Raw genomic sequence first — 23,091 nt, forward strand, 5'->3', positions numbered from 1 at the left:
TTTGATGAGAAACAACTAAGCTTTTTCAAAAGAATAGAACATAGCCTAAATCTAAGTCTAAAATTTTCCCCAAAAAAGCTTCCTATTTAAAGAAAGAGACACCTCAGTGTTAAGATATCTCTTTAACAGAAAAAAGTATTTTAAAGAGTGTTTTAAATAAAAACCTTCAACCTTCAATGACTAGTTAATGGTAACAATGACTATCACTAACATTTAAGAAAAAACCTGAAATGCTATGTACAAATAAACCAGTGTCCACTATGCCTTTCAAAAAAAATCCACTGAGATTAATCAACTTTTTGTCTCTACAATCACGCTTTTATATTTTCCTTCACACCTAAAATGTGATGTACAACCAGTACTTATCTGAATTGGGGGTGAGGGTAAAGGGAGACACCTTAACCCCTACCGACAGATACATCAAAATACAAAACTTTTTTCTGGTAATTTCATTTTCACAGACCTATTTGAGGTCAAAGAGTAATGTCAGTGTAATTAAAAATAACTGAGAAAAAAGAAGCCGGACAAACACATCAAACCATAGCCAAGAACTGAAGTTGCACAATGTCGGCCATCAGTTATCTATGCGAGAACTTGTGGGAACATTTGAAAGTAAAATTTTGTTTTTCACCATGTTTCCCCCAATTCTTTCTTAAAGAGATTGATCAGCAGACACGACGTGACAACTTCGGATCAGGAACCCTGTGGGCAAGTGCCAGGTCTAATACTGTGGTGACTATACTGCTCACTGCACCGCTTTAGCTGACTGTCAGTACTTCTAGTTTTTAACCCTTTAGTCTCCTCAGCTTAACACTTCACAAATGTTCAAATACAGAAGCACAACTTCTGATTATGCAAAGCACGAAGGGTACTTGTATTTCTAATATAAGAGCATATTCTAAAATAGATGAAATGAACATGTACAATAAACGTATTATCAAGCGTTATACCCCCTTGAACTTACACATTTTTTATTTAAAATACCTGTGATGAGCAATAGGATTTTACATGTTTTAATAAAATTTTCAACCACTGGCCAATGGGATACTGAATACCATTATTTCAAAAAGAAACTTGAAACGGTTATGTACGTATAATTCACTTAGGTTGTCTACCATGCCTGCTTTCTAAAGACCACTTCAAATTCTTCACAAAAAGACGTACATGACTCCTTGGAGAACACATACACATAAGTGAATATTTAAATCTATCCATCTGTCTTAAACGTAAGAAATATGAAAACATTAATCTTACCTTGAATAGCCATTAGAAAAAACCGATCGACCAGGGAAGTTCAAAGTCCCCAAGGAAGCCAAGTTGTCATCTCCAGATCCTTGGCACCTATTCCAATTTTCTGAACCAACAGAGATTGGTGGAATGACATTAAAAACAGGCTTCTGATCCTGCTGTTGAGAAAGCGATGCTGTATTCATGTCATAGTGGTACATCTGTCCCCCAGAGGTACTCACGCCGTGAACAGAAATGGCAGATATTTTATTACCAATTATATTTGCCCCAGAAAAGCTTGCCTGACAGTAAACTGGGCCCAGTTTCTCCTGCTTAATTACTCCAGGGGTGCAGAGTTCAATGAAATCTTCTTTCTCTGTTTTCACTTGGGGCAGTGTCACACTGCTGGGGCTTGGTAAGATCAGGTCTCCATTATCCTTAATTTTAGGTTTAGTGTCCGGTAAAAGGAGAGGCTTACAGTCCTCATTCGAGTTTCCTTCCAAAAGGAATGGATCATCCTCTCCTGCCAAAGGAGAAAGCAAACAGTTTTCATCCATCAAGAGGTCTGATCTCCAAGGACTCTCTTTACCTGGGGACCCAGAAGAAAACTCCAAATCCTGCAAAATGTCAAAGGGTCTTTGGTCTGTGGTATACAACTTCACACTGCCCCCATTGGTGCCAGTATGGCTCTTCGAATTTTGCTGTTCTGAAGACACATCAGAATGTGTTTTTAGAAACTCCTCTGTGGGAGCAGCAGAAACAGCAGCGGATGCTGAACTCTTGGGGTTCTCTGGAACACTGGTCGACTTATTGAGGTTTGCGATGCTTTCTTCCAGAAGCTGAAAGTCTGTTTCTCTAGAGGAAAGGCTGATTTGGCCCTGCGGTGGGAATCCCAGTTCATTTCCCATCACTTTTGTTTCTGTCTCTCCCATATACAGTCCCATTGAGAGTGAAACTGCCTTGGATAAATCTGGCTGCTGCGCATTGCTTCCTGAGCCTTTAGGAAAATCAACCAAAAGTCGTTGCTGCTTGGAGTCTGACTGAGCAGCAGCCAGTGAGGATGAAGATGCAGAAACCTTCACAGTAGCTCCTCCCCTTAGGGTTTTACAGAAGTCCATCACATTTCTCCTTTCCGGACCAAGCACACTGCTGGGGATTTCTTCTCTACTTGGGGGGCTTAGTGATTCCTGAGAGTCCATCAGTGAATATCAGCTACAAAAAAAAAAAAGAGAGAGAGAAGGAAAACACAATAAGCTATAAAGTCACATTATCTCTGTGATCCGATTAGTAAGCAAGAGCCTGTTAAATGAACCTTTTAGTTAACTCCGATTCTAATTCCTTGTTATCAGAAGAGTAGTTTCTGTCTTTCAGAATAAAAAAAGCCGTGTCTCCCGCTTCTATTCAGTGTGCCACATTTAAAAGTACAATGCAGTCCATTTGCACCGCTCAGGACAAAATTGCGTCAAACTAAGCTAGGTTATTCATCCTGCCAGTCACAGAACTATAACTTTGTTAATCACAGACGTTATGATTCATTACATCTGATTATTCTAAAGGTTCAAGTTGATGTCCAAGTATTTAATTTTTAAAAGTATGGTCATTAAAATTCCTACCTCTTTTCAATCAAGGCTGTTTGCTTTTCTGAGAATACACATAAAATTTGACAAATAATATGCTAGAATTCTCTAATTATTCTCAAATTCCCCTCCTACCAGCTAGCCACACATTCAAACCTTTTAGTACAACCTGCTGGTGAACCGTGGACGTATTATTTGAAAAATAAATAATGATGATTTGCTCATCTTCCAATAGGCTAGAAAAACGCTCTTATTTTTAACCAGTATTTCTTATTGAATGTACCTGTTGAATAGTGCCTGCCTTCAAATTTTGGACATACAAAAAATAAAATACATTATATGTAGCCCAACTAAAATTTAGATTTTAAAAAGAAGAGAATATGTAGTAGCTTTTCACTACAATTTTTGCTTGTTTAAATATAACAAATGCAATTCCTGACAACCCTTACAACACAACATATAGAAGATACATTTATTTTAAAAACTGCTTAAGACCCTCAGCATGAAATACTATTATTCTTTAAATTATTATTTTTCTCTTCCGAATATCTAAGTACTCAAAAACAGGAAAACCCAGAACTGGAAAAAATCACATTCGTATCAATCCACGTTTTAAAAAATCCAATAAAATGCTCAGAATAATTTTCTCTGCGTTCTAAACCTTCACCTATCCCAATTCTGAGGCTATTCTCAAGAGGATTAGGTTGCTAGCATATTGTTAATAATCAGAATGTTTTATGAGGCGGGATATATACACATTTGCGACATTATAGTCAAATCCCATCCAATGAAAAGAAACTTTTCCGGTACGGAGACTTTAAGAAACATAAACTTCACTGGCCCTTACTGAGAATGAAGAGTGATGAAGGTGGAGAGAAGGGTGGGAACCTGCCACACAAATCTTGAGGGTAAACTGCTTATATCCCCACGCCACCGCCCCGTTTATCTGATAACGATCTCGATCTCTAAACACCAGGTATCAAATGGAACCTAATGAATTTCCACGCCGCTTTGACAGCTGCCTTCAAACTCGAAACCAAAACAATAGCTCATAAAACGAAACGATCCCTCCAACGATTTTATCCTCCAGTCTAAATTGCAAACAACCCTGGCACATTAATGGGCCTCAATGAACCATGCCAAGGGGTCTTAAGTGGTATTACAAGGCTGCCATTATCAAGTCTGCAACCCCAAACGTCAAACTCGCGCTTGTCAAAAATCGCACCAGAAAACGATTACGGTTAGGGAGGGTCTTTTTCGAAAACGGGCCACTTATAAACGTCAGACTCGAAATGCTGCCAAGCGCCAAAGAACAAACCTTCTGTGGGGGCGGGGGCGGGGGGGTGAAGTGCGAGGTTAAAAGAGAAATGTGTACAGACCTGTTGAGTTCTCCCTCCGACACGCCCACTCCTACCCGATAACGCCAGACCTGACCGAAGTCTCCAAGTTGCAGGCTGTCAGCCCCCTGAGTGTGCGCTCACACACACACACACACACACACACACTCACACACGCACGCACACTCACACCCTGCGCGCCCGCCAGAACTAAGACGAGCTGGAGCCTCGACAGAAACCCTGATCGCGCTCGGGCGCACCAGGGTGGAGTGGAAATATTCGGGCGAGTAGAATTCGGAAGCGGCTCAACCTTCACCATTAAAATGGGCGTCTGGGCGGCCCCCTGGGAGGGAAAACGAAGGGAACTTGAAAGAAAAGCAAAAAAGGGCCAGGATTCCGCGCCAGGGAACGAGAGGCTGGAGACCCGGGGCAGCTCGACGAGGCTCCACTCGCAGAGTCACAGCCTAGGTTCCTCCCCCTCGGCCTGGCAGGGGGAAGGAGGCCGACGGAGAGGAAGAGGCCAGCGCTGTCACCCGCGCAATGCCCTTTCGTCACCGTCACCCGGCCCTCACCAGCCCCCACCCCCATTCCCGGAGGCTAATAAAAGTTTGCAGACTCCCGCGGCGGCTCCCGAATCGCACCTCGGGGGGCCCAGCGGCCGCGCGGGTCCCGGCCCCCAGCCTCTTACCTCTGGTAGAGGTGCCGCTCACCCGCGACCGTCCGCAGCTCCCAACGCAGCCGATATAAACAACTTAGCATGTGAAAGCAGGAGCAGCAGGAGCTTTTTTTTTTTCTAAAAAAAGGAAGTAAACAGCCGCCCCTTTCTCCATGGGGGGAAGGGAGAGCCCCTATTTAAGAAAGTCTCCCATCTCCCGGCTGACAAGCCAGACCCCCGCCCCGTGCCCTCTCTGCGGGCCGGGCTCCGGGCGCGCGTCCTCTGTCCCGACGCTCCGCCGCTTCGGCCGCTCCGGCTGCTGCGTCTCCTTCCACCCACTAGAATCCGTCCCCGACGGACGGGCGGCGACTCGGACTCCCGTCACAGACTCGAGCTCGCAAAATGGAGGAGGAAGAGGAGGAGGAGGGGAGGGTGCGCGGACACGCGAAAGGGCCGCCCGGCCGCGGCGAGCGAGCGGGACTGAGCGGGGGGAGCGGGGGGGGCGGGGCGCGCGGAGGCGGCGCCACGGCGCGCACACTCTCGCACACACGCGCTCCCACTCCACCCCCGTCCGCTCCCCGCCCGAGGGGCCGTGCGGCGGCAGCAGGGAACGGTGCAACCTGTTGGCGACGCTCGGCAATTGCACGGGAGGCCGCAGCCCCTGCCCCCACGCCCTCCGCGCGGGCCCCGCCACCCTGGCCCCGACGGCGCCCGCACGCCCGCGGCCGGGGCATGGCCCCCGCCGGAGCAGCCCGCCGCTGCTCCCAGGGCGCACGGGGCTTCTCCTCGCTCACCCATCCCACCCCCAGGAAAAAGAGAGGAGGAGGCGGGGGCCAACCTGGTCTCTACCGGGTGAGATTAGGAGGGAAGCTGAGTTTCTCTAGTTTCTCTTCTGCTGCCTCCTTCCCGCCCCCGCCCTGCTCCGCAACTCCCGACCCACTCGGGCGCTCGCCCTGTCCCTCGGCGGCAATCCCCGCCAGCACTCCGGCGGGTGACATAGGGCTGCCTAGGGGAGCCGGGGCGCGGCCCGCAGCAGAGCCGCGGGGATGGTCCGCGCCGCCGCCCCCGGGCCGAGGTGCGCAAAGTGTGTCACTTCGTGAGGGGCTACGGGGTTGCACGGAAGCAGGGCAGCAGCGTGTCGGCCGCGCTCAGGGCTGGCCGGCCAGACACGCCCTCTGGGGACGCTTCAGGGAGAGCAGGGCAGAGGAGGGGTCGGCGCATACGTACTCTGGGCCGGGGGGCAGTCGCGTGCCGGCGGGTCCCCCACCCCCGCATCGTCTGTGCGGCCCCGTCTGCAGCCGCCGCCGCGCTCTCGCACCAGGAGAGAAGTTGCAAAGCAGAATCCACCCTCCCCCGCGCCCCAGCGGTCCCCCACCCTCTTCCCCGAGTCTGCGAGGCGGCGGCGGCGGCAGAAGGAGGCGCCGCCTGCCAAGTTCAACCCCCACCCCTCCCTCCCTCCCAGCGCGCTCACACTTGAAGGAAGTTGCACGCCAAATGCAAAACCTCCGGCGAGCTGGATTTCTTTGCACTTTTTAATCATTATTTTTAAGGAAAGCAGGGGGTGGCAGGCTTAAAAGCAAGTTGCAGGCGAAATGGCATAAGTTGCTTGCAAAGTACGCCCCCCCCCGCCCGCAAAGACTCCTGACCTCTCCTGACACCCCCTCCAGGGCCCGCGTCCAAGTGTCCCGTGGAGGCCCATCCCCGAATCTTGACTTGCTGCTCTCAACTCCATGCGTCGCCCACCCTCTCTTATTCACGGGACCCCCAACCCCTCCAAATAAAACAAAATACACGCAGCCTCAAGATGTCAGCATTAAACTCCCTCCAGCTGTTCCCGTTACGCGCCTCCCCCTCAGTCCCAGCGAAACACGTGGCCAATCCCCAAGGAGAGGGGCGTGGGGCGAGGGGTGTCCGCGCCGGAGGCCCCCGACCAGCCCCCTGCCCCACCTCGTCGCATCGGGAAAGCTTGGGCGACGCCGGGACCGAGCCTCCTACCTTGTGCAGCACACATGATTTTTGTGACTCGGGGAAAGGTGGTGCTGTGTTGCTTTAGGGTTTCGGGAGGTAAGTTTTGCGCCCCCACAGGTGACAGCGTTTGCCAGCTCCTGACAGGGGCGGAGGCTGCCGCAGCTCCACCTAGTCCCTGCTGGGGCGCTCGGCTACAGCCACTCTCCCTCAGGCCGCGCTCAGACTCCGGCGGCGGCCGCCTCTGCTCTGACATCTTGAAGAGGATTGGGGAAGCGCATGCCGGAAGCCGCCTGCCGCCATCTTGGTAAAGGAGGCTGACGCCGGCCCGGCTGCGCGGCCACCATCTTGGCAAAGATTCTCCTCCGTGGCAACCGAAGTCGCCTTTCCTCGGTTCTGAGAGTAGTTGCTGCCCTATGTATTGTCCAACACGAAAGGAAAGAACTAGGCTTTTAGCTGCCTGTCCGGAGACGATCTACACGGGCCGCCTCCAGACGACTTTAGAGCCGCCATATTGGCAAAGGAAGAGAAGCCCGCTGTCCGAAGCCCACAGAAAAGGGAACCAAAACCTTTGCCAACGTAGAACCCTCCGCAAGTAGAATTTTCGTGAAGGGCGCTGAGCAACCCAGTTATTAACAAAACCCTCTTCTGAATCCAGAAGAGATGGCTCCTCTTTTCCTTTCACTTGGTGCGAACTAGCTATAGGAAGGCCTTGGGTGTTCATAGAAGATTAAAAAAATGAGAATTTACTCGGAGAACGCTGCTTGCCAATTTGCTAGTTTTTCCACCTTCCAAGTCTCAAGTACTAGAATCAGATGTCATCTGTGGATTGGGTCCCCAAGCCACCACAACATTATGCGGGGGGAAATCAAGACCCAAACGTAGAATAATGGTATGCATGTTTTAAAAGTGAGTTAAGTAACTCATGCTAACATGATTATCCTTGTAAATCTGCTTAAAAGTTATACTAGGGATTCTTTATATATAAATACTTCATATGTAAATGTATATTATATATAATAATTTGTATATACATACATAAAGGGGTCATAAGTTACCTAATAGAATACTTCTCCCCACACCGTAAACCTACTTTATAGGTGAATCTCTGCTCTAAGAAGAGAATATGCCTCATCTCTGTTTACCTGCTCAAATTCCAGGTGGTGGGTACTCTGCATTTAAATAATATCCAATTTTACAAGAGTTCCTAATTAACTTTTTCTCCACTCATTTTTTTTCCAGCGGACCATCTTTAAAATGAAAGTTCACATCGTTTTAATAAAAACTTGCTGTTGAAAACACTTTCAATTGAGCAAAAGTGTGATAGTTTCCTAATTTTTCTTTTCAGTGGTCTAAATATGTCTGTTAATTTTGAATTGTTTAGGAAAAAGCAGTTTCTTCAGTCTTTCATTTTCATTGAAAAACATGCATAAACTGTAGATTATTAACTTCATTTTTCAGAGTTAAATTGTTATGCTTCATGGATAACATGTATTGACTCCCCGTTCCCCCAACTCTGCTACCCACTTTTGCTGACAATAGCTGAATACACGGGTATAATTCTAATTTTTCAACATAAGGAAACTGAAGCTTACAGAGATTGATGCTTATTCCAGATCACAACTCCTCCACTGCTCCTAAGTGTGGAGGATAGAATTAGACAATATTAAAGAGATTTTTCTTTACTGATCTCATAATTCCCACGAAAGAGTATGTAAATCCCTATGATAGGCTTGCAATAAGTGTGTGTGGAATTTAGTTCAAGAAATGAAATCCAGTATAATAGGACATGAGATTAAACATTATAATAATAGCAATTTTAGTAGTTAAAATCTACTGAGCTTCTGTCTGCTGGGCACTATTGAAAGTGTTTTATATACGCTATCTTAAGTCTTTAGCTATGACAATTATCTGTAACCTGGGAAGTTATAATTACAAAAGAAGAAATACGATGAATCCTCATCTGAAGGAGGATATAATTGATTGTCTCAGAAGTAGAGGTGGGAATGAAGGTGATACATCCAAACTCCTGATGTGTCTCATTCATTGCTGTATGTCCCACTCCTAGAACAGCCACGTGCATAGTGGGCACTCAGCAAACATTTTAGAGTTATCATAAGACATTGAGTCAACGAGGCACAATACCACTTTTACTGGGTTGTTGTGGAGGCCAAATGAGTCAATGAAGAGTGTACAAGATTTAGTGAAGATCCTCATTTTTATTGTCTTGTGTTTAAACACTTGCGTGCTCCCCTTCTACAAAACAAAAACAACTAAGACCCATTATTATGTGTTCTCATAGTGTCCTGTACTTTGATAGCACATTATAATGATAGTTCATTATTTGTGGACTCATTCATTAAATTTCTGTCTCCCCCACTAGAACATAAGCTCTGTGAAGTGAAGGCAGGGCCTGTGTTTCTTTTTTACCACTATCACTAGTGCATAGTAGGTGCTCAGTGGATATTGGTTGAATGAATGAATAGAAAGGGTCTGAGACTATATCCTAAGGCCAATAAAACCTTAAATATTAACCAAACCACCTTTTACATTTATACAGCAATTGATACATTATTTCCCCCCAAGTGAGTTTTCCCACTCTGTTCATCTGCTTTATTATACCCATTTTCATTAAAATAATTCAAGCCTCACTGCCAGATCACTCTTAAACATCGGTGAAATCATGCCATGCTCCTGCTCAAGCATCTACAATAACTCTTATTCCAGTGTGTACAGACCCCAACTCCCATTCTGGTTTTTAAGACCATCGTCTTTTATCTGCCCCTTTCTAGGGCAGGCAAAGCCTTCTAGCTGATGTGATTGGACTGGTAGTTCATTTAAAGTCAGTTAAAGCAAGGGAATCATAAAAAAATGATACCTGCAAAGTTTAAGCTTTAAAACATAAAATCTAGAATTGAACATTTGTTTCCTAATCCTTTGATGAAACTCTAATGCTTTTATGTCAGACCACTGTCTGGAGTTTCATGTCTTTGTTCATGTATAAACTACACTCACATTGCATCAGTACACTGGCTGGGTCCCCTGTACTGCCATGAAGAATGTAACATTGAGAAACCTAACCACCTGTGCCTCAGTTTCTATCATCTGTAAAAAGGGGGTGATAACAGTACTAACTCAAGTTACAAAGATTAAACAACTTCGATATATGTGAAGTGCTTAGACTAATTCCTGGGACACAGTATGTGTTTAATCATTTTAACAATTATTATTAATATTTAGTATTACTATTTTCCCCATTTTTTAAAAGTAGAGCAAGAAATTAAAAGTACTTAACAAAATAATATGATTGTAGATTTCTAGATTTTTATGATTCATCCCCCCTTGCCCTCACCCCAATCTTTCAAAGTTGTCTTATAGCCACCTAATTTGACAGCAATTATTTATATGGCAACTTTCCATTTAGATTTTATAGAACAACTATTTCTTTTTTTTACTGATATTTCATTCTTTTACTTAATATTTAAGTAATTACAATAACAAGCACAAATGGAATAAACATTTTTTGGGGCAGGGAACCATAAGAAACTATTAGCATACAGCTTAATAGGTGGGAGAAGAAATGTGTGAAGTACAAGAATTAACCTTGGCTCCAGTGTTCAGAATGCCCTGGGCATCAATTGGTATGTTTTCCAGGGAGAATAGGGAACTTGGATTAGTTGAGATGAATGCATTGAGTAGTGTCGGTGAAGAGAGATCCTGTGGAAGAAAGGTCACACATGATTCCCACCTCTACTATTTATCACATATATTTCCTTTTACATAAGGATACCTTCTTGTGACTTATTTTCCTAAAGTCCATAATTCCTTTTTATAGTCCAGTTTCAGTTATTCTATCTTTCTATCTCCCCCCCACACACACTTTAAATATATGATATTACAAGTAAATTGGAATCAAATTTTTATCATGTTTGTATGTATTAATAATTTTGGAAGGATAGTTCACTGGATATGTTAATTTTATATTAAACCAACACAAGCAGCTTTTGTGGGTTGTCAGAACTTACTTTAAAAAATTATTCCTGCACCTATCATAGCTATTAGATGCCTTTTTGAAAATAATATCTTGACTTTAGGAAACACTTCTATTCTTGTTTAACTTTGTAAGATAAGAGTTCAAGGGAACCCAGCTGAGTTTTCAATGCCTGGTCTCTCTGCCTCAGTATCTATATTTTACACCAGACATGCCTGTTATAAACATTTCACATGTTCTGAATCATAGTGAATTACATTTTGGTACTTCTCTTTGTAATTGGAATTAATATTCCCACATGAGCTGGGAAATGCTAAATTGTTACCCACATCCCTGGTGTCTTGCTGTTTCTCATGATACTCTCAATGATTTCATTATAACAACCTACAATATCACAACTGCTCATATGCATGAAATGCTCTATATCTTGTGAAGTCTATACTATTTATGCTGGCAGAATTTAGTTTAAGCAACACTTGATTCAAGGATGAGGTAAGTATCAGCAGATAAAAGAGATAAATTTTGTGATAAGCAGGAACCTAATGTTTTTAGTGTTTTGAGACATTAGAGCAAGCATACTGAATAATTGTCACTAGTATTACGTACTTTGTTTTTCATTTGTGGCATTTGTGGCTGTCCATTATGTCATTAGCTTTCTTCCTCTTCTGATTTAATCTCCTTTTCTGTCCCATGTTCTTTGGTAGAGATTGTTTCAATCTGCTCAATTTCTAGGTGGAAACAGCTTATTTTTGAGAATATAAATTTTCATTTTTGTGCTTACATCCTATTTATTTATTAGCTCAAACTAGGTTTTATTTTGTTTTAAAGCTAAGTTAGAAATACTGGAGTTTAAAACGTCAAAACATCCTTGGTATAAGGATCCTTGAACAACGTATGAATGTACTTCATATCAAATTCTAAAGAGTTACAAAGGGCATTTTTCACAATTTTTAAAATTTGATGTCAGTATTAGTCGATTAAATTTTCTCTAGCCTCTTGTTTAATTTTCAACATAAGACCTGGGTTTGAAATCCTATTCTGCAATTGACTTAACTGAATGAGCTGAGGCCAGTCATTTACTTCTTCCCAGACTTCTTGTTCCTTCCATTTGTACAGGAAGGATAATGATAACTACCCCACCTATCTCACAGGAAATCTGTAAACCTCAAATGAGGTGGTACACACAAAAGTTTTTAAACACTAATCTTGGTTGGGAAAATAGGGAGGGAATTGAAAAATTTTTGTATCATCAATTCACCACAGCAACAGTGATTACTAATTTTATTGAAAATCATCATTGCCTCTCTTCAGTAATTCCCCAGATAATCAGTGTAACAGGTAGCCAGAAGTTTAAGCAGAGAAGTGACATTGAGTGGTGTGCTGGAGCCAGCTGTGCCAGCTTTCAGGAGCTGATTATTACATTTTTTGGGATTTTTAAAAAGTCAGTTGTTAATTATGGCCAATATTAAACATTAAATTATTTACAAACAAATATTTTTTAATATAATAAATGCTCAAAATTTCACTTAATTATTTTACTATTTTTTTACTACTTTACTAATATCTATGCTTTATAAAATTATTTCCTTCTGTATATTGGACATACTATGAATGGTGTGATAAAGCATATCTCTTTCTAACTCTGCATTCAGAAATGTTATTTTGGTAATTTGAAATCAACCCTGGTGGAGTATTTACACTATAGAAATTTGAAAACACTACAAATCAGGCTTGATTTATTTTGGTTGTCCAAACTTAGAAAGTGACGGAAGAGATTTTATTTATAGAGATTAAACTCAAAAGTGTATTAGTTTACGAATAACACAAAATATTGAGGAAATATTTTCCCATACTTGAAAATTATTACCTGATCAGCAAAGAAATTGCTCGTATCAGTGACAAATGAGTATAGACCATCATACATATTTGTTGTTTCACTTTCATCTCATTTGTTAATGTAAAAAAAAAAAATCATCCGACATTCCTGTTTGAACTTCAGTGGCATAAACAACTTCTTTGCTGAAACGAATATTAATCAAACACTTATGTGTCATCCACTTCCCCAAACTTGGTTGAATTACAGCTGTAGGTTTACTATGAATACAAAAGTTTAGCAAAAATCACTGAAACCATTCTGTGAAAATCAATAGGCTATATAGAATTTACTATAAAGAGTATATATATGTTATATATACATATATTATATATATATACACTCTTTGAAGCACATGGAGAAATATATTTAAATATATATATTTATATATATAAATATAAATAAATTATATATATATATATTTTACAGTGGTGAAAGAGTAGTTTATTAGAAGAGATAGTACACTCCAAAGGAGCGGACCCGAGCAGCAGAGAATGGCTCAAGAGCCCAAGGTGGCATTATTAGGAGAAAAAGTACACTCCAAAGAGTTTGGAACAGGCCAAAAAAAAGAAGAGGCTCAAAAGGTTAAGAGTGTTACATATTTTATATTTTTAAATAAATTGTATGCTATATAGACTTTACATAAGTAAAATTTGTAATAGATAGCTACATACTGCCCCTCCCAGCAGTTGTTAAACATTTCTCAGTACATTCATGGACATAATCTAATTGGCCATTTGAAAAGATCGTTCCACCTATAACGTGGAGCCTGTGTTCTAGGAGTTAAAAGAGGAAGCAAAGAGAGCAGTAAGGATGCAGGTGCATTGGCCCTGGGAAAGATGGGGATTTGTACTGGAGTAGTGGCAGCCGAGGTGGGAAGCTATGGTTGGACGGGGGAAACATTTTGGAGGCCAAAGGAAGGCAAACCAGTCATTGGGCACCTCTATGGAAGAGATGGACTTTCAGGAACTGCCTATGCTAAAGGAAGACCTGGCAAAGACTAGGAGGGTTCAGTGGGTGAGCACACTGAAAGCTGCACTTGAGAAAAGGAGTCAGGAGCAGCATGTGGAAGGAGGGAAGGAGGTAAGTCTGTTCCGGAGTTTTAAGTAAATGTCTTTGAAGCACATGGAGAAAGTTAGGCTTCATTGCCTTGTAGCAGGAAGGGAAACTCCAAACACCAGTAACGTGTCTTAACTGGAACTCACGTACTCAGAAGTTTTCTTACTCATTGGAAATTTTATTAAGATTTTTGCCTACATAGAGGGATTATTTGTTCACCCCAATGCCTTGATCCTATCCCAAATTAGAGATGTTTTTTTCTAGCATTTGCCCATTTTAATTGTGAAACTCTCTCAATCATTCTGTGCTACATAGATAGTCCTGCCTGTTTTTACCCTTCTCATGACCTCATTCCCAGGTTTTCCACGCTCGATCATAAAAAAGGGCCCTAAATAAGCCACTCAACTGCGCTGCCTATGAATTATTGGAAGGTTTCTGGCTACCAGTGCTCTCCCTGCTTCCTCCCTTACAACCTACAACCTGTACTCCACATTGCAGGCTGTGTGTTTTGGTTTCAACATTTTGCAAGAGAGGTTATTAAATTTTATGACACTTTAAAAATGGTAAATGTTTTGTAAAAGAAAGAATAACCACTCTCCATTCACCCATCCTTTCAACTCCAATGACCAGAAAAAGGACAAATTCTCAACAAAATAGCTACCAATGCCTGACACTTTCAGGATTCAGTGTCAATTGGGTATATATCAGTTTGGTTCACTTTGTTCTTCTGATGTTTAGCTATCTTATTGATGGTTTCAACTAATCGTGGAATCCTTATTAACAGAAGGGACTTCCCCAAGTAATTTTCTTTCCCGTTCATTTATGTCTTCAGCAAAATACAATTCCTTCGACAAAATAGCCACTATTACATGTTGGGCTCCACTGTAAGGCTGCAGGGATATGAAACGGTTAAGATTCCATCTGTACTCTGGAGGAAATGGAGACAGGTACAGTAACAAGCCATTGTCAAACAATCCCGAATTGTGGAAGTGTGGTGACAGAGGCGCATGCCTCAAGATATCATCTGATATTGAAGGACACGGAGGTAAGAGTTGCATGCAGATGGTGATCAGGGAGGCTTTCTAGGAGGTGAGCATGACTGATTTGAATTCGTCCTCCAAGTTATTTGGTTATTTCTCGTGGAAAATAACGTTTATAAGGAAAGCTTGTCATTAGTATTCTATCAGAACATTTTTTTTTTTGGAACATTTAAAAAACACGCAACTGTGAAAGCAAAGAGAAAGTGTATTAATTTATTGAAACATCCAGAGGAAGTTCGGTTTTAGGCAGGCTGGATCCAGGGGCTCAAATGGTGTCAAAAGGGCTTGGACTCTATCTCTTAGCTTTACTTTCCTGTTTTGGCTTTATTCCTGGGAAGGCTATCTCCACCTGGTGGCCTGCAGCACCTGGATTTAAAATATCCTACCAGCTCAGTAACTTCAGTGGGAGAGAGTTATTTTTCCCCCCAGTACTTTTAATGGTGTCCCTGGGAGGGGCTTCATTAATCTAGTTGGGTCATATGCTCATCCCTGAACCAATTACTACTATGACCAAGGGACATGCGTATGTGTACTCTGACTGGCAGAGCCTAGGTCAAGTGCCCACCACTGACATCCAGGAGTGGGGTACAAATCAGAGAGAGAGAGGGAAAAGGGGGGGGGGGGGAGAGAGAGAGAGAGAGAGAGAGAGAGAGAGAGAGAGAGAGAGAGAGAGATGCTCCCCCAAGTAATTGGGCTTTTGAATTAAACTGGGAGAAAAGGGCACGAAGAAAACAACAGATGTCCACTACAATAGCTATTTATCAAAATATTAACGGTGACAAAAACATCATATTTTACATTTTAAGGGAATTAGTCATGACCTGAAATGTTTGTCAGCAAGAGAAAGAACCCGGAAAATTAAGTGTGGTTGTTACACGTCCTACTAATTTCCTTTCCTGGCTTGAATAGTAAAAGAATGTGGATTTGTACTTACAAAATTTCAGAGTACACAAATGAATTGACTGTTGCTTTGCAGAAATAGCACTTCTACTTAATTGGGCCTTTTTCAGGCGATGTGGTGATGTTTACAATGTTTAAGCTAGTTTTATAGTCTTTCACAGAAGAGATTTGTCTCGCTTGACTGTGATTCCAACGAACATGATGAGGTATAGAGGCTGCTGGGAGCCTCTGCTTGCTTATTTTTCTCCTTTTGTCTTGACAAACTGAATGTCATGCAAATGTCTCCAGCCTGGGCACTGAGCAGGCAGGAAGCCAGAACCAGTAATAGAAGAAGGAGGTAGTCCATGAATACTTGTTGATTAATTTTAGCTCCATAGGCCTGATGGGTTTTCCATCCCTCAAATTACCATCAGCAAATTGTTATTGAATGATGTCCAGCATATTTTTATTCCCCTTTCCTTGCTCCTGATTTTCATTTTCTATTTTACCTCTCAGTAATTTCAACACGTGTTTCTGTTCATCAGACCAGCAGAGCTTCTTTGATCAGTTTCTAACTACTCAATTTTATTTCACCTATGAGATCTATCTATCTATCTATCTATCTATCTATCTATCTATCTATCTATCTACATCTATCTATCTATCATCTATCGATCTCCTATCTATATCTAAATTTATTTTTTATTATGAATTAAGATCTGTCTGGAATTAGTGAGGGAATATATTGTGAACAAAAAGAGGAAGAAAAAGGTTATTGAATGGCTATTTTATTATTACATTCCACATGTGCTTTACAAGTCAGTCTTTTTTAATTAGAAATAATGCTTAATAAGACTGTAAGTCCTGACTGGGTCACTCTGCAGAGTAAATGGAGAACAGTGAGGAGTGAGGGTGTAAGTTAAGAATATGACAAATGGGGAAAGACTTTACAGAAGGAAGACTGGAAGCTCCGAAGAAAAATTTGTGGGCCTTAGGAAAACAAAACACAATTTTAGATATTACTTCTGTCTTAAAAATTAATTTTAAATAATACATGCTAAAAAAATACGTACTTATTTTAAAAATCTAAACATACAGAGGGCAGAAATACATAGAGTAAAAAGTAAAAACTCTCTGCCCCACACAATCCCGTTTTGCAGATGTAACTATTTTTAAGAGCTGGTATGCATTCTTACAGATCTTTTTTGTCTAAGAATGTGTGTGTGTGTCCCTGCATACACATACTTAATTTTTTAAAAAATGGGATTTTACTATACGCATTTTTCAACTCTATTCATTACATGTTTTTGGACATCTTTTTATGTCAATATTTTCAGGTAATACAGGACAGTTTTCTATTGTTTGGCTATGTTATCATTTAGTTAACCTTTGTTTTGTTGGTGAATATTTGTTTCCAATTTTTCATTATTGTAAGCCATGTTACAGTGAATATTCTTGTATGTGCAGAGGATGCCAAAAGATATATATATACACATTTTAAAAAAGGAAAAAACTGTATTAAACTTGTAATACTCAATATATACCGATAACAAAAGATGAATACAAGTCACATTTGACTTCTGCAATTACAAGAGGTGCTCAAAGTGGTTACCATGAGCGTAATTTTAATAGTTTTTTCCTTTCTTAAAATGTGTGTACATTTTTTTGGTGCCCTCTGTGGATCTTTGCACCATTGTGAAAGCACTTCGGTAGTACTAAAATGCTCAGGCCAGTGTGATTCATAACAGTCATTAAGCACCCAAATGTGCCCCATTAATGGGCTTATTAAAAAAATGCTTGTCCATTACCAGCTCATTTTCCACTTTCATCTTCTTTTAGGCGTTCTACAAAAATTCCATTAGAGCAGGACTCATGGATGGCGATGCAGAACAGGCGACAACCTGAAGATCCCTCGTGTGCTGCTTATAGACCCAGTTTTGCTGAATCCGTCCTCATGGTAACTATATTATAAATTCAAAAGGATCGGTTTACACATGAAGTGGGAAGCACCACCTGCAAGGGATTATTTAGGGCCACCACAATACTTTTGATGACCAAGTTCCATCCTATGAGGGTATCTGGTGTGTCCTTGATCATGACCTCATGGTGGGTAGATAATGGTTTTTGCTGGCCACGTAGCCACTCTCCACATATGGCACTGGGACCTCAATTTTACTTTGGAAAGGTATCCTTTCCCCACCTTTGGTCCAGGTGTTTGTGGTGGTATTAACCCCATCCTGAAATCTATGGATGGGCCAGGCCTCGCCTATTGCAGCCTTAGTTCAGAGATGGGCACATGACACTTCATTCGAGGTCTTCTGGGGGATCAGAAACTTGCCCTTTTTCAACTGGAGTAGCTAAGCTGATAAGATGCAAGTTTGGAGCAGCTGTATTCTACCATTTTAGAGCTTCCATCAGAATGGGTTGACAAAAAATTTAAAAAAGCAAAGAGATCTGGAGATAGATCCCAATTATATGATTCAAATGTCTCAATCTTGAGGCTAGGGTTACCCTTAGACTTGACCGTTACACACTCTGATAATTTTTTTTTTTCAGCCAGTTGGAGTTAGCTTTCAACACTTGCATCTGAAAGCATCTTGACATCAGAAGTAAAGGCCTAAAATATGGAGTGCTGCTCCTTTTGGAAGAGAGAGGCAGGCTAAGGTTTACTAGGCCTCTAGGGTAGCCCCAAAAGAGAAGGGAAGCCAGAGAGAGAAGCCAGTTGAATGCCTAAACTTTACCTGCTTTACAAGTTTGGCTAGAGTTTCCTGTTAATGATTAATAAATGAGATGGTCAAACTCCTTCTTTATTTAAAATACACCCACTTAAATGAGAATATCAACCTTTAGTTAATTCACTCATTTTAGCCCTATCTGCCTCAGATTTTCATTTTTATTAATATAGAAATTGCATCTCTATTTTAGGCTATGCTGTAAAAGGAAAAAAACAAAAAAACACTAACAAAAACCCTGGTGATCCTCCCAAAGAAATGTCTTATCAAGTTTCTCTTTAGAGCAGCCTAAATTATTACTCTGCTTTCCATATCTATCCAGCCTTATATTTTATTGCTTTGTTTATAGTAGACTTGATAATATGTTAACTTAAATAGAGTATCTGTAAATATGGTCTAGTGAAGTATGTATTAAAATATTTTAATATCTTCTTATTATTTGGGTTTTTGAAACCCAAACTTGACAGCTGAATGGAAAAGTTCACTAATATGAAAAATTATTCCCTTAGTTGAATTAAATTCACAATTCTTATACAAATATTGCTACTGTTTTACTTATGTATACTTTTCTGTCATATGTAGCCAGGGAATAGGCATGGTAGTGGATAAGGATATCATTAGTTGGATTCAATAAACATTTATTTAGTTATTATTAGCTCCAGCTCTGTCTGAAATAGACTTGGGACTCTACCTCTAGTAGACACGTGTCTTTAGGCAAAGTACTTTCTGAATCTTAATTTTCTTATTGGAAAAATAAAGGTAATAATAGTATTTGCTTAATAAGATTCCTATACAGATTAAATCAGCTGTTCTTTGGAAAGCATTTAGCACAGTCTCTGACAATTCTTAAGTACTGTTATGTTACATGACTATTGTTGTCACTAAGCCCTGTGCTAGGGGAGGACTGGCAATGCAAAGAAACCAAGAAGTCATCATCATCCCTGCAGAAAGTGAAATGAACTTGTAGGCATACCTCGACCAGAAAACACTCCTCTCTTTCTCTCTTTCTCTCCCTCTCCCTCTCTCCTTTCCTCCTTCCCTCCCTCCCTCCCTTTTTCCCTCCCTCCCTCCCTCCCTCCCTCCTTTTTTCCTTCCTTCCCTCCTTCTCCCTCTCTCTTATACACACACACACACACACACACACACACACACACAGACACTACACTAGCTGCCTTCAAACTAAACCACTTTCCTTCTATCATGGATTGTGAAGTGAGGCTCAGTGAGTACCTGCTGGAGATTCTGTTAAAGAAATTCAACCACAAGCTGGGAATTTTAACTATATGATTTATCAGGCTCCTCACTGCTTTGAGGTCCCATAATTCTATAAACCACACAAGTTACATATTGCTGTGGGGTTTGATCCTTATGAAACCCAAGAGAACCATAGATTTTCCATATCCAGCTGCGCATGCTCAATGAAAGACATTTAAAAGCATAGAAGTTGATCACGTGCTCTTTAACCAGCAAAATTCTACAGCCAAAAGAAATAAAAGCCCAGAGAAATGGAATGATTTGTCTGGACTCTCACTGATTTGCCAAGGAACCAAAATGAACATGCAAGTTTTCCTAACGCACTAAAACAGTGATATACAACCTGCAGACGTCAATATTTACCTTTAATGAATTTATTGCTGACCATATGTCAACCCACAAATCCGTTTGTTTACTTACATCAATGCCATCAAAAACCCTTTCATGTCATCATCAAAGGTTGTATAACATACAGGGTGAAGCACTGAGCGAGAGGGACAGGAGACCGGGTTTTGGCTTTGGCTTTAGGACCTTTTGCTGTCCCTCCCCGATCCCCAACTGCATGATCTTGGGTAAGTTTCTTTTCCTCTTTTTGACTCTCTTTCTCTGCTCAGGTCTCTGGACTTTCACTCCCCACCTCTTTTAACCCGCACAGAAGCAATTATGTTCCTCTTGTTACCTCTAGCTGCGAAGCTTTTATTAGACAGCCCGTATTTATTGGGCTTCTACTGTCTGCCTATACGCAACGCTTTGGAGAGATGAGTAAGGGAGGCTCCTGTTCTGCCAGTGAAAAGGGGACAGAAGCACAGAGGATGTGATACAGTAAATGCAAAAAAATCAACAACAAAAGGTGCCCAGGATGTGCCAGGACCACAGGAGGTGAGAGGCTGAAGGCAGGGATTGGAAAGGTTCTGGAGGAGACAGGTTGAGACTTCAAGGACGAACAAGAGTTGGTGGGGGCAGGCAGATAAAGTGTGAGGCTTGAGTGATGGTCAGTGTTAACAGAACTGCCTCGGACTAGGGCAGAACTAGAAAGAATGCAGGCTCTGATGTGTGAGCTTGAGCTGGGGACCTCGGTTTCCTTGTCCATTAAATAGGGTCCTTGTGAGGATTCAGTGAGATTATGTATGCTACTTTTAGCACTATCCTCGACATGATAATAGGAGTAGTAGTTAATAGTAATAATAATAATGGAGGCGTTACCAATTTACTATCGCCAACAACATATTGTCCCCTCTCCCTCTTCCAAGGACACAAGCATATTCATAGCCTGCTATTAAATATATTTGGTTGATAAATATTTTTTGATAACACCCAAGTATTTAAAGCACTGTGATAAAAATGTGAACGTTCCATATAATACCTTGAAGAGATAACAGTGGTGCCATTCATTAGAATAGTCTCTCCTAGATCAGTAGTTCTCCACTGGGGGTGATTTTTGCCCCCGGAGACATTTGGCAATGCCTGGAGACATTTTCGGTTGTCGCAGATGGAAGGGGGAAGAAGTCTCATTGGCATCTAGTGGGCAGAGGCCGGAATGGTACTAAACGCCTTGCAGGGTACAAGACAGGCCCCCATGAAAGTTACCCGCAAATGTCAGCAGTGACAAGTTTGCCAGTCCCTACCCTCGATGTGGCCCATGTACTGATCACTTTCACTAATCAGCGGGAAATACAGTAAAGCAGTATTTCCAAAGAGCCTAAATTCAGCGCAAAATTGTATCCTCCAGACATTTTACACCTTCACCATCTCCTCTGAAAACAAAAGTCTTTGAGAGCCCCTGGTAGCACTATTCAAACTTTTCTTGCTACCAAAACAGTGGAATTAAAAACAAAAAAATAATTTTCCCTTCCACGGAGAACTCAGGACCAACATCCTCCTTTTCAGGTGGTGATTTTAATGAAATTCGCCCAAAAGAGACTCGATTAGCCCTAATTTGGGAGTCTCCTTTTCAGGAGTACAGAAACTTGAAACAGTCTTGGCTTGTCTCCACGGCCACAAGGACACAAACGGCTAGCCACCCAACCCAAGGTGGGCTCCTGCAGCCACGGGGAGGGTAAGTGCCCTTGGAGTTCTGATGGTCTTCCTAACACTCCTGCCAGAGCTGGACCAACAACAGGGGCACCCAGTGGGCTTTTTGTGCTCATTTTTCCCAGATGAGAATTTGCTCCAAGTAGCTTTGCTAAACTGCAGTGTTCATGGGCCTCATCTTTCATTCCTTCTTTTTTCTTTCTTTCTTCTAGAAGCAACAAAGTGGTTAAGAGGATGAGCTGTGGGGCAAACCTGCCTGGGTTTGAATTTGGCTCTGCCACTTCTTACCTATGTGACTTTGAATAACTTTTTAACCTCTGTGTGCCCCACACTCTGTACATGTAAAAAGAGGGGAGACAACAGTCTCTGCCTCACAGGATTGTAAGAAGGATTAAGTGAGTTCTTATGTATAAAGCACTTGGAACACAGCCTAGCACATATAAGCAATAAATAAATGCTAGTTGCTTCTCTTTGTGTTCATTTTTATTTGCTCTCATGATTCATTCATTTGCTCATAGGATACTCTGAAGTAGACTTTAGGTATGATGTAGAGTTGGTAGAAGGTACATGCCATTGTACCTTCGGCAACACAGTCACAGCCAAGACCAGCTGGAGGCCAAGGCAGGGAGTGGCTAAAATGCTATCAGTTCTCCTTCTTGGTTAGACTACCAATATCTTATTTTTCCTTTCCCTTCATCTTTATTAGTACCCAGTTTTCTCTTACTTTTCCTAGCTCTTCCTTCCAAGTGTGAAGTCTCACCAAAGCCTTCCCTGCTTTGGCCCTCCATAGTGTTTTCTTTGGCCGCCCCCTAGAGCACTGCTTTCCAACCGAGCTATCCATCCAATCATTTGGGAATTTGTTTAAAGTATAGATACCTGGGTACCACCTCACACCTACTGAACCCCACTCTAAGGGTAGAGCCCAGGGCCCTTCTCTGAGCAGCAGCATGGTGTAGTATTTAAGAACGTGACCAAGGAGCCAGATTGCCTAGGCTACTTGCTAGTTGTGTGACTTTGGACACGTTATTTAAATCTGTGTCTCACTGTCCTCATCTATAAAATGGGGATGATAAGAATACTTATCTCATGAGGTTGCTATGAGAATGCATGCAATAATGCCTCTTAAAACAATGCCTGGAATGTTATGAACGTTAAGTAAATGTTAGCTGTTTCTTTTCTCTTTCTCTTGTAATTTTCCTTCCCTTTCATCTTCTCACCTATCCTCCCTTCCTTCATTATTACCTTCTCTCCTTCCGACAAACGTGTATTGGCTATCTTCTCAGGACATGGCTTTGGGAAATCAGGGATGAATTATACATGAGTCTAGTCCTTTATGGGTTATAGTCTAATGGGGAAAATAGATACATAAACAAGTAAATAGTATAATGAAGTGTTCCAGGTCCTCTGATAGATATATATATATATATATATACAGAGTATTAATGCAAAAATTATTGGTTTTTTTAGAAAG

At 41.7% G+C, this 23,091-nt stretch overlaps 1 protein-coding gene across 6 annotated transcripts in view; it reads right to left on the reverse strand.

The window, feature by feature from the left end:
- NR3C1 (nuclear receptor subfamily 3 group C member 1) overlaps positions 1-7,008 on the reverse strand; it is a 95,847-nt gene extending 88,839 nt beyond the window's left edge. For 2 of the 6 annotated variants that reach the window (XM_033095913.1, XM_033095909.1), the window contains exons 1-2: positions 4,830-5,271; positions 1,255-2,439 (exon numbers count right to left, since the gene is read on the reverse strand). In XM_033095913.1, coding sequence (XP_032951804.1) covers positions 1,255-2,426 — 1,172 coding nt within the window. In that variant the 5' untranslated portion in view covers positions 2,427-2,439; positions 4,830-5,271. Of the gene's footprint in view, positions 1-1,254; positions 2,440-4,183; positions 4,310-4,829; positions 5,272-6,023; positions 6,190-6,791 lie in introns of those variants that run through there. The other 4 variants (XM_033095911.1, XM_033095914.1, XM_033095910.1 and 1 more) reach the window with 4 other exon arrangements.
- Positions 7,009-23,091: the final 16,083 nt, after the last annotated feature.

Source organism: Rhinolophus ferrumequinum, chromosome 24, assembly GCF_004115265.2.
Source record: "Rhinolophus ferrumequinum isolate MPI-CBG mRhiFer1 chromosome 24, mRhiFer1_v1.p, whole genome shotgun sequence".
NCBI lineage: Eukaryota > Metazoa > Chordata > Mammalia > Chiroptera > Rhinolophidae > Rhinolophus > Rhinolophus ferrumequinum.